The following is a 13,041-nucleotide window of genomic DNA, read 5'->3' on the forward strand; positions in this document are numbered from 1 at the left end:
AAGAAATTCCAGAGAAAAAGTAGAAGATGGAAAAAATGAAAGCATGTAACACATTTGGGAAAAATCACAAAATAAGTATATGGGGTTGGTTGGTAGAAACAAGGACCTAGCAGAGACCAGAAATGAGACTGGTGGTGGATAGTAACAAGCTTCTGCATGATCTTTCCCTAAGGATTTGGACTATCTATGGCTTTAAGCTCAGGAGAACCACTGAAGGAGTTAAAGTAGCAAATAACATCATAATATCTGTGTCTCAGATGCTCCTAGTAACCCTATGAGGAGTGTAGTGAGACTGGATGAAAAAAAGAAACTCGGAACTATTACATTGGTTCAAGTAAGTCATTTCAGAGGGCGTGGACTAGGGTAGCTGTAGCAGGATTGGAGAGGAATATATGAATGCAAGGGATGATGTATTAGTAAAATCAATAAGAATCATATGGATGGATTGTATGAGTTTGTAAATTTTATAAGCACAATGTTCAAATATATGAACTTTGTTTTCCATGGATCCTGGTATGATCTCACACATGAGAGGAGTTCCACAAATATTTTTTATGAATTTTAAGAGAAACAGAGCCATAGAAACCATCATTTGAGTACAGAGACTTTGTCATTTGAGGAATCTCATCCCTCCTTTTAGAAAAGGAAAGTTAAGGCCCAAAGAGGTGCACTTGTGGGCCCACGGTCACGCAAAGAGTTAGAAGCAGAGTCTAATTCACTGACTCCTGATCCTCTGCCTTCTAGGTATTGTTGAAAATCCATCTGGAAGGGTAACATTTCTGGTTGTTTTTTTACTTTTTCACCTGTTTCCAAATAAGAATAGCAACTAAGAAATTGTGTAGTTTATTCAGAACATAACAAAAATGGCTGAGTAAAGTAGAACCAGGTCACATAATGAAAATATTACTTATTCAGTGAAAGTACCTTGTAAAATGGGAATCTTGTTAGAAAAAGTTAATCTAAAATGAGTGTCAGAAAGCTTCTAGAAATTATTTAGTACAAAGACCTTGTTTTAAAGAAAAGGAAGTTAGATTAGAAAACATTTGAAGATACAAACTATATCTCACTCATATTTTCATTCTGTCTCAGAAAACTGGTTTTCATCCTTAATATGCCTAAAAATTACCCATGAATTACCCACCTGGAGAGATTCCCATTCACTAGTTCTGAGATGGGACCCAGCAAAGTATTCTGAGGCACCTTGTTTCTGTCCCATCCTGTGAGAAACATTATTCTGTGGCTCAGAGTTGAGTGCCTTGAACATAACAGCTGTCTAATAAATGCTTTATTGAGAGAAATAGAAAGAAGAGTCACCTAAGTTCATCCCGGTCAGTATATTTGGTTGATAGAGAAGCCAGGGTTGATCTGAGAAGACAGGGTTTTTATCCCTGGGTCTAATTTATCTCATGGTTGCATGAAAAGGACTGGCTTGGAAAAAGCTTTTCCAACCACTTTTGGACAACAAGGCTTGTCTCCCACTCATGCTGTGCTTCTGTTCATGTCTTTATATTCCTTCATAGTGTGTGCTTCCTGCTGGGCCTTTTTATCTCAAGTAGAGGATTGACTTGCTAGTCAGTCCCCTCTGCTATTTGACTGAGAACTACAGCTAACTGGGAAGAGGCTGAAAGACAAAGCTGGTCTTTCTCAGGTTGATTTTAGAAGTCAGAAGTCCTGGCTTTGAGGTGTAAGAATTTTTCTCTTGTCTACGTTTTTTTGAAGCTTCCCCAAACTTTTCCTACTGCTCCATTTTCACTTTGATTGGGGCTTATCTCATACCTGCTAAGAACATCCATCCTATTTTAAAACATTAGGGCAGCCCGGGTGGCTCAGCAGTTTAGCGCCGCCTTCAGCCCAGGGCCTGATCCTAGGGCCCTGGGATTGAGTTCCGTCAGGCTCCCTGCATGGAGCCTGCTTCTCCCTCTGCCTGTGTCTGTGCCTCTCTCTCTCTCTCTCTCTCTCTCTCTCTCTCTCTGTGTGTGTGTGTGTGTGTGTGTGTGTCTCATGAATAAATGAATAAAATCTTTAAAAAAATAAAACATTAAAATACAGAAAATTTTTTCAAAAGATCTAGTAGGTTATAATAATGGAACTCAAAGTCATATATTTTATTCCCTAGAGATCTTCCATTGTGGCTTTATTTTTTACCCACTGCCAAATGAGGATCACCATTGATTTAATGCTCTTTGATTTAGTAAAACATAAAAAATATCATCCTTGACTTATACATGGATATTTAATGTGATTGCCTTTCTGAAATATTTAATCTAGTATATATCACATGTGTAAAAGTCACATTAGCGTTCAAATGAGTTGAGCCAAACAACAATTCAGACTGCCCTTTTCAAAAAGCAATAGGCAAGGGGCTACTTTTGGATCATATATTTAATTATTTTGCAAAACTTATGTTTAAGGTCTTTTGAAATACACATTTCTGATACTAGTGTATACTTAGTCTTAATAACACCTATCATTTCTAGATTCATTTCAGTCTGATACATGAATGGACAATGAGGTCTCATTTACCACTTATTTGATGCCATGTCAGGCTCAGAGCAAGTATGCACTACATGGCAATATGTTGTCAGTTGTTGCCATGGTAGCAGTAGTTGTGAAAAGAGAAAACCCACAGGCAGAGAATACCAAAAACCAGTAGAAATACTCAGAGGACTAAATGCATAGCCTTTAAGTAGGTGTTTTGTTTCCATGGGTAGATTTTTTTTTTTTTTTTTACTGAATTTTAGTTAAAATGAGAAATCATTCTTTTTTAGGTGTTTTTTACTGAAGCTAAAGTTTGTTAATATGCATTAAAATCACTTTATGAGATAGCTACTTTCCATATATGCTCCAAAGACTCTAATATTAATGAATAAAACACATTTATAAATGTATTTTTGTTGTCATTACAATATATTGCTTGTTGGCTATAAAGAAAAAATGGTATCTCACTTAGAGGAAGCTCTTTCTGAAGCTGTTAATAAGTTTCTCATATTTTCTTCTTGGGAAAAATGTACACTTTAATTCAGCATTTAAATTTCACACTTTATTTCTTATGATGCATAAACAGGGATCTCTTATGCCACAATATAAAACTTGACAGTAATTTAACAATTCACAAACCAATTATATGTAATCTGATGCTACTACTTTTAAAAAGTCAAATAAGATAAGAGGATTCCTCAGAAAGCCAGACTACACTAAATTTTACCATTAAAAATAGAAAATATTAAGTTGTGGAAATTAATTAATTTTTACTATTTTTCTCCATCCCAACAGTTGCTATGACTTCTTACACTACCTACTCATTTACTTAACTTTATATTGTATACTACCATCTACTTTGTGCCAAGAATTTTTTAGAGAAACTGGAGCTTTAGAGAAGCTCCTGGGATGGAGTTTCCTATGAAACTAGACATGTAATCATCAATTTTAAGTCCTACAAGAGGAGTGTGTACAAAATGTCATACAATCACAGAGAAAAAAAAAAAACAATTATTTTTCCCTATGAAAAGAAAAGCCTTCACAGGGAAGGGAACATTTGAGTTGAACACTGACTATGAAACATCATTTCTTCTTTTAGATAATTGACACTAATGTAATAGCATTAAGGAAAGCATTTTGATATTGCTTTATTAATTATGAAATATTATTGTAAATGCTCTTAAATGTCCTAAGACCTTTAGGGTAGAATAACTGTGGACTTTATCTCTTGATTCATATTAAATTTGTCTTAACCTAATTGGAGAGAAATCCAGTATTAAATTGTAGCTTCTTCCAATGCATTTGGATCTTACAAGTGAACCAATATTTGTTTAAAAAATTAGGAGTACCTCTCCTTCAACTTCCATTGAAGGAAATGGACTTGTCTGATAGCTCTGGATTCTCTGGGAAAACTGTAATCACAGATACTGCCAGGTCCCTGAGTTTGGGAGGCTTTAGATACAGTATGTACAACTCACAGAAAGGCTTCTGCTTTGGAGTGGTGGGGGTCAGGTAGGGCCAGGACAGTCTTCACCACTGGTTGACGGTAACTTCCACTCCTTCCAGGCTTGGGATACCCAAACACATCTAGGAAGTAGACAAGTCTTCTCTTTAAACCTCAAAACAGGACAAACAATGCATTACATGTTATATTACATATATAGACATTATGGATTATAGTTAATTCTCTCAAGGAATCAAAGCTAATGCTTCTCAATTTTAGAATACCTAAAAAAAAATAAAAGAAAAGAAAAGAAGGAAGGGAAAGAAGAGAAGAAAAGGAAGGAGAAAACAAACCTGATTCAAAATATAAATGATCAGTCCCTGTCCTCAGGTGACTTTGTTTTGTGTGGTCCTGGATTGTCATTGAAAATCTGGTTCCCTTATGAGGAAAAGAATCTAGGATCTTCACAAGAAATAAAGCAATCACAGTAGAGTTGTAAGTATATTGTTTTGGGGTTGTTGTTTTTTTTTTTTTTTTTGACATAATGTTACTGCTACAGCACAGAATACTTATGTCTCCTTCTAACAGAAGCATATTTTTCATCATTTGTGTAGAGTACACTGTGTAGAATAGGCTTAATTTATAGCTAGGCTTGGACGGCTCTGATGATCTGTGGAGATGCCTGAGTACCTGTCTTTGACTCTTGGCTACATTAAGGACTGATATCTATGGTATGCAGTTTAAAGTTTGAAACTCTACTGGTGACAACCAAAACTAATTTTGTTGACTCATGGATTTCAGTTGGCATATCAGATAGGCTGACTTCACCATATGACTTGAAGGTCATAAAAAGACTTCACCGGGAATGTCTGCCTTGAGCTGTCAATTCAACGATGAAGTGTGCCCTTGTGAGAATAAGGATTTTAGAGAGCTTGCACATGGATATCTCTTTGCCCCTTGGTGTTTACCTGCACTGTCTTTCTCCTACTATATTATACATTTCGCCTTTAAGTAAAAACATTACATCAGTATGTTCTGTGAATCTTCAGAGTCCTTTCAAATACCTGAACCTATTGGAATCTTTGCATATACAAAAAGTATCATTATTAAAGTTAGTGTAATATACCTATCAATGGATTGATATAATTAAATTATTGAGTTAATGACTGTCTAGTAAAACATAGGTTAAGGCAAATACTTATTACTAGTAAGGAGAACACTAAAGACAAACACAGATTTATATAGTTTTAAATCAGTAAAGAAGAGAAGTATTAATAAGAAAGAGTATACAAAGGGAAATATGGTATATGCAAGAATCTTCTTCAGATTATCTCACACAGAAAACCATTGTGTAGTCATCAGCTTGCTATAAGCTTCTTCAGTTAATAGTCAACTTCCATGGGTGTTCAGCTTCTGGAAGCTTTCTGCAGAAACTCAGTTTAAAATCACTAAAGGGTATAATCTTCAACAATATTAAGGTTCTTTTTCATTTGTCCAGAGGGTTGGGAATGAAGACAGCCTTGCATAATTTAAATCCATGAATAAGTGTTCCAATGAAAATGTTCCCATATCACTAGATTGGTCAGTTGTAATGTGCTAAGATTATGAAATCTAATCATATTTTAGCCTTTGTAAGTATTGTGGCTTTTCAACAGAATGCTTCAAACCATCTGCAGAATAAACTGTTTAAACTAGTACATATTCATAAACCATTGAGGGAGAAAACTGTATACAATCCCTTTGGAGTAACTCAAAGGTTCTTTTGCAATTGTTTCAGTTAATGCCTCCACCTTTACAATTTGTCCCAATTAATTTAATTAGAAATGAAGCATGAACTGGCCACATCTGCTATCCTGGAAGTGTTTCCCCAATAGTGTTTAATTTTGTGGTCAATTTGTCCCTACTGAAAGGAATTCTTTCATATGTTCCATCAGGATTTTATCCAATGCCTGGTATATATTTTATCTGCTACTATCAGATAACCATTCTGGTTTTGTCAGATATTATCTTCATGAATCTTACAACACAATCATGGAATTTCTGAAATTTCTTTTAAGAACTTGGTTTCTGGCCATATTCTGTATATCTATAATTGAATACTTGAACTTCCTCGTGGATGTGTTACTATCATAAATTATTTGTTTTATATGAGACCCTTTTGTCGGGATTTTTAGTCAGAGCACTCTGCTTAGCATTATAATCTCTAAAATATTTCCATTATATTTCTAAGTATTTTTATAGTATCTATAACTTTTATAATACTTTTTTTTTATTGTGAGCCTACCACAATGAGAAATGGTCTTTGATATGTGCTATGCTGTTGAGTTAATGCATCGAGATTATGGTGTATCATTTTCATATTTACACAAAAAAAGAAAGATTTATGATAATCTAAGTACATATAATAATCTGTAAATTTATGTGCTCTGTTCCAGTCCATCTTCCTATTTCTGTGAAGTCTTTTATCCATAAAGATTCTGGGGCTAGCAGCATTCCTTAGATAATTTTAAAAATTATACTTAGTATAGGTATTTTCATGACTAGGGCAGCTATAATTTGATCATCTGTAGGGAACCATAATACCTTTTGTCTAGAAGTAAATCCTGCCTATTAAAATTGTGGGTTTTGTGTCACAGAGGATAATGTATGCTTCTAATAATAATTTCAAAGTACCATTTGTGGGTTAAGGCATAAGATTGTTAAACATTTCACCATTTCTATAGTTTTATTAAACCAATTTATCTGATGTTCTATTGATAGTAAGATTACTGGAAGACATAAAGACACCTATATTAATAAGAAAGAGGTATTGCTTGCCTTAGGAGTTCAGAGGAAGGACAAGAAGTTTTGGGGCAACAGTGTTTGCCATGGAGTTAAGTCATTGAACAGACTAAGTAGTAGTCCTTCTGAATTTTAGCTGATGGGGAACATTGGTTCTTTAAATGACACTTCTATTTGAAGTATCTATAGGTTTCCTTATCTACAGGTTCCCAAATCATAGGGGATAGAGGCTCTTTTAGTTGTTTTACCTAAAGATCCAATATAATGACTTCTAGCTTGTTTACTTTATAAGTCTACTTGGAAATGTCTAGTTACATATTGGATATTTTTAAGTTAGTAATTTTACATTTTAATATTTGCTTCTGTTTGATTCCCCTAATTCAGGTCTGAGCCCATTTACAAAAAAAGAAGATATAGTATTTCTTGTCAGGTGTTGGGTTTGAATTGTTCGAAGATGTCATAAAGTCTGTCTTTTATTTTTTTACTTTTTTAAAAAAGATTTTATTTATTCATGAGAGACACACACAGAGAGAGAGAGAGGCAGAAACACAGGCAGCGGGAGAAGCAGGCTTCATGCAGGGAGCTCGATGTGGGACTCGATCCCAGGTCTCCAGGATCAGGTCCTGGGCCGAAGGCAGCGCTAAACCACTGAGCCACCCAGGCTGCCCAAGTCTTTCTTTTATTTTTATTTAATTTATAAGTTTGCATCTTTGTTGAAAGAAAAACTTTCAAAATTGCCTTATGAAATGCATTTATTATTTCTTTTTTTAAACTTTACACCACTAGGTTATTTAAATCAGCTCTAATCTGCTTTTAAACCTTTTCCTCCATGAGGTTAACAATTAATTGAATTAATTGGTCCATATCCATAGTGTAGGACAATAAGTATCTAATATGAATCCTTAATTCTACAGAAAATATTCTGCCTGTATCCCTGAAGTTTAGGAAAAATCATTAATTATAGCTCTTAATTTGGCTCTAGACCAGGGTTTTAATTCAACTTCCATAGATATGAGTTGTGTTCTAGAAATATAAAATGTGATATTCTTTTCTAATGAAAATTCTAAGGACACGCTAACTCATTTGCAAAACCAGGTAAAGTTTCATAGACAAAGGAATGCAAAGAGGGCTAGCTTTCAGAAGGTTGCAAAAGCCTTGACAAAGACTACATTGGAATTTGAGTTTTATTTAGCAAGCTCAGTATGCCAATTAAAAAAGCTGAGTAGGGCAGCATGGGTGGCTCAGCGGTTTAGCGCCGCCTTCAGCCCAGGATGTGATCCTGGAGACCCAGGATCGAGTCCCAGTCAGGCTCCCTGCATGGAGCTTGCTTCTTCCTCTGTCTGTGTTTCTGCCTCTCTCTCTCTCTCTCTCTCTGTGTGTCTCTCTTTATTTATGAATAAATAAATAAAATCTTTTTAAAAAATTAAAAAGCTGAGTATTGACTATGCAGTATTTTATCCCCTTATTTGTTTACAGCCCTTCTTAAATATTTTAGTTCATTAAATATGTTCTATCAAAAGTCCCCTTTAATAGTTCTTGTTATTCTAAATTATCTAATTATTTTTCTAAACTTTATCAAGGAAATGAGGAGATTTAGGGATTAAAATCTGACTTTTTAGAGGAAACAGAAGTTCTCCCAGGAAGAAGTTGAAACTTGACATAAATAAACCCCTGACACACAACAGAGAGGGGCCACTATGATCCATCAAGACTATGTGCTTGTGAATGGCTGGCACTCATTTATTGCATGGAGTTTGTTCCTACTTTGGTGATTAGTAGAAGGGTTGACGCTTACTGATTGGCTTGCAGAAATCATGTTCATTGAGGGGAGCTGTTGTTGACTGAACAGGAATAAAATGGGTTTTTGTGGTTCCTGTTTCCATGGCTGTAGAAAAGTGAGTCTTTTCTCAAAGTTATGGACTATTTTTATTCTCACAATTTGGAAAATACTGGTGCAAACCACACTCAAAGTTCTGTGGAGGGGTTGTCTCTGGGAGCTGACAAATGTCTCTCTCTACGTGAAATACAAAACAGACTTTATTCTCCATCTGAGGGAAAAGATAAGCCAAGTATTTAGGAACATCCCTCCCTTCAAGAAATGCGTGACAGGTGATTTCATCCTTCCCTGATATATCTAGTAGAAGCTGATAATACAAACACCCTTAGATGCCACAAATGGATCCTACATAACTCAAGGGGTGAAACAAAGTGAGTAATATGTAATAAATGGGAGAATGCAGATTCTTCTAAAGAATTCAAATAAAATTTACATTTAAAATACTCTGCTGGCCAAAATAGTACCTGTCTATGAGCTGGACTTATTCTGGACATTAGCTAAGTGAAATGAAAATTTTGTTAGTTTATTTCTGACTAACTTATTCTATTACATTATCACCATTTAACCTTCCCTGGAAACACAGTTAGCTTCCCTCTTTTTCTTTTTTTGAAAGTGTAGAACGAAGTTCCACCCACAGAGTGGCATCCATTTATAAAGCTGGTGTTAGGAGAAAAGATTATTTTTATAGGCTCAAACGTGTCACATTAGTGTTGTGATGAGATCAGGTTTGGGAACACAATTGTCCAGACAAGACAATAGTGTATATTTATTAGTATAATAATAAGGCATTTTAAAAATAAAATAACACAAAATATGGGAGATATGAACATAGCTATGCCTTTGGTAACTAGTAAGCAGTGTTGTTATTGATCAGCAGAAATCTTGGATTTTAAAACTGTTTTTCTTGGGGCACCTGAATGGCTCCATCGGTTAAGCATCTGAATCTTGATCTCCTCTCAGGTCTTGACCTTAGGGTCGTGAGTTCAAGCCCCACATTTGGCTTCATGATGGGTATGGAGTCTACTTGAAATGAAAAATTTTTTTAAAAATTAAAACCATTTTTCTCATTACAGGCTGTGAACCTATTCCTGTGCGCTATCTTGAGTGGAGCAACATAGAATCCATCATAGCCATCGCCTTTTCCTGCTTGGGCATACTTGTCACCTTGTTTGTTACCCTCATCTTTGTGTTGTACCGGGACACACCAGTGGTTAAATCCTCCAGTCGGGAGCTCTGCTACATTATCTTAGCTGGCATCTTCCTTGGTTATGTATGCCCTTTTACTCTCATTGCTAAACCTACCACCACATCCTGCTACCTCCAGCGCCTTCTGGTTGGCCTCTCCTCTGCCATGTGCTACTCTGCTTTAGTGACCAAAACCAACCGAATTGCACGCATCCTAGCTGGCAGCAAAAAGAAGATCTGCACCCGGAAGCCCAGGTTCATGAGTGCCTGGGCCCAGGTGATCATCGCCTCAATTCTGATTAGTGTGCAGCTGACCTTGGTGGTAACCTTGATCATCATGGAGCCCCCCATGCCCATTCTGTCCTACCCAAGTATCAAGGAAGTCTACCTTATTTGCAATACCAGCAACCTGGGTGTGGTGGCCCCTCTGGGCTACAATGGACTCCTCATCATGAGCTGTACCTATTATGCCTTCAAGACCCGCAACGTGCCCGCCAACTTCAATGAGGCCAAATATATTGCCTTCACCATGTACACCACCTGCATCATCTGGCTGGCTTTTGTGCCCATTTACTTTGGGAGCAACTACAAGATCATCACCACCTGCTTTGCAGTGAGCCTCAGTGTAACGGTGGCCCTGGGGTGCATGTTCACTCCTAAGATGTACATCATTATTGCCAAGCCCGAGAGGAATGTCCGCAGTGCCTTCACCACCTCTGATGTAGTCCGCATGCATGTTGGTGATGGCAAGCTGCCCTGCCGCTCCAACACTTTCCTCAACATTTTCCGAAGAAAGAAACCAGGGGCAGGGAATGCCAAGTGAGTTATCTGACCCAGCTTTACCTCCCCCTCTCTTTTCTCCTTTCTTCTAGTGGACTAAACCATGTTCTTCCATTTCCCCAATGGTTTTCATTTCCTTTCTTAATCTTTTCTCCTTTATTCCAAATTTGACATTTTCTTACAGTAGGGATACTAAAGGTCTTCTTTGTTTTCATTCCTTTTAAAAAGCAAGGAGTGTGAAGCAACAACCAGCCGTGCATATCCTTATCCTTACCTAGAATCTTCAGCTTCTTTTCTACAAATTTTTTCCTTTCACATGTGTCCTCACCTTTATGGAACATCAACACATCTCTGAGGTCTGGGTTTGAGATGCAGACCCTAGTTCTAATTTCTAGTTTTGACTATGATTGAATAAAGCTTCTGAGTCATTTTTATGACTCTGGAGGCTCACCATTACTAATCTGGGTTGGAAGGAAGGAAATTAAGCACCTGGGGAAATTTGACTATTTCAAAATTTGAGTGCAACTAGCAGCATATCTGTCTTGAAATAAGTTCCCTTAAGCAATTGTCCTACCATACCCCTCTTATTTATTGAGCATAATGTAATAAAGTAATGTAATTAGTATAATAAAGGTGTTCCATAATGCCACACCTGAATTGTGCTACCTCTACTGCAAGGCCACAGTCAGAATGGTTTCCAAGCCATAAAGCACCAAAAGAAATAGGAAAGTAGTTAAAGGTGAGAAGTCCACATTGACACAAATGCTGGAAGCTCTATAGGTAATTGAACCATCCAAAAATTCCTCACTTTTTCCCATTAGCAGTGTTAATTTTTCTTCCTGAAACAATCCTTTAAAAGTGAAGAACTTTAGTACAATGACTATAACATATACATTGTTTTATAACTGTTCTCCCACCCTACTCCCAAACAAGCCAGCAAGACAAGGGGAATAGGTGTTATTTTCCCCCATTTTATAAGTGAGGAAGCTCAGCCACTGTGAAATTATGTGACTCGTAAGTGTAATTCTATTTAGTTAGATATTCTTTGCCTAGGTCTTAACTGGCAGGAAATTTCCCATCTTACCATATGTCAAAAAATGTACATGCCTTGAGCCTCTGTGTTTTGTATCTTTACTTGCCTAGAAGTACCATGGGCATCTTTTACAGAAATCTTATGACTGGTTTGAGGATCAGATGAAGGAGTCTATGGGAAAACATATTTTTTAGATCCATGGAATTGTTATTATTTCAAATAATAAATATTTTTTTTCAGTGTTAAGGATTAAGATCATAATGAATGCTTACTCATTGATGTATCAATTTCAAGTTCTAAATAAGATACTAATTGTAAAAGTTGCATAGTCATTTTTTCCCTTGCCAGGCTTTTCATGCTAGCCAGCATCCCATCAGGAGCAGCCCCCTGGCAGGGACTCATCAGTAAGCATGAAGGCAAATGAACAGTGCCATGAAATGAGAAAGAAATAATAGACTATAGCCACGGAGTCCAGATGTAAAATGGCATCATAACAATTTTCATTAAGAGGGACAGGGTGAGAAGAAACACAATGAGAAAGGATAAAACTCCTTAAGCTGGAATGTTTGTAGGCAGCTAAGAGATTTCCTTGGTTGCATGTCATATGGTTTTATGAGGGTTTCATTCTACTATCTACCATTATGCACACCCATGTTTCTGATTTTTATGCCTTTATTATGGTTCTTCAGAAACTTTCATGTGATTTTTGGTCATAGTCATTTCTGAAAGCAGTTTTAACCATTAATGAAAGGAGAAACCTGTGTGATCCAGATATCTTGTGTTGGCATCCAGGGATATGCATTTACGAACGCTTTCCCAATGCTTATATGTACACTTGTACATAGAACTACATTAGCTCATGTCCAAAAGCAGTGACTTATGGACAAGCATTGGTGTATACTCTTATCATCTTCTTGTAGCTGGAACTTCTTTCCTTATAAGCTGAGAATATTCCTTTCACTATGAGTTTAGAAATCAATTTTATTTTGGATCCTGCTTTTAGGAGAAAAATCAGCTTGTTCTAAATTGGATTGGTTTTTTTAGGAAGTGCTGTTTAATCAATAAATTGCCTATCTATTAGCTATAATTTGTTAACACTCTCAGAATGATATGGTAGGAAATATACTTCTAATTAATAATATGCAGCTTTCTTAGTACAATCTGTAGCTTCTGCAAGGCGTATCACACAGCTGAGATGATGCACAGAGAGTATTTGAGGCCAAATTTCTATGGAACACAGCTATTTATTTACTTATTTTTCTCATCTATTCTTCTGAAGATTCTCTTGTAACTCTATGAGACTGTAATTTTAAAATAATAATAATCTCAGTGCCTATGTTTTTACCTTTTTTATTACTGTTTTATGGGTTTCTGGTTTGTCTCCAAACTTACAAAAACCACAACAATCTAATATTTTTCTACAGCATCTAAAATCTAGCAGAGTTTTGCCAACTGGAGCAAAGGGGCTGAAAACTCTGGAGAGCACATCACCCAATGAGTTTA

At 36.3% G+C, this 13,041-nt stretch overlaps 1 protein-coding gene across 2 annotated transcripts in view; it reads left to right on the top strand.

Moving 5' to 3' along the window:
• The window catches only part of GRM1 (glutamate metabotropic receptor 1), a 396,243-nt gene that overhangs the window by 351,714 nt on the left and 31,488 nt on the right, over positions 1 to 13,041 (top strand). For both annotated transcript variants that reach the window (XM_055310985.1, XM_055310986.1), the window contains exon 7: positions 9,614 to 10,544. In XM_055310985.1, the coding sequence (XP_055166960.1) occupies positions 9,614 to 10,544 (931 nt within the window). The remainder of the gene's footprint in view (positions 1 to 9,613; positions 10,545 to 13,041) is intronic.

Source organism: Nyctereutes procyonoides, unplaced genomic scaffold, assembly GCF_905146905.1.
Source record: "Nyctereutes procyonoides isolate TBG_1078 unplaced genomic scaffold, NYPRO_anot_genome, whole genome shotgun sequence".
In the NCBI taxonomy this organism is placed as follows: domain Eukaryota; kingdom Metazoa; phylum Chordata; class Mammalia; order Carnivora; family Canidae; genus Nyctereutes; species Nyctereutes procyonoides.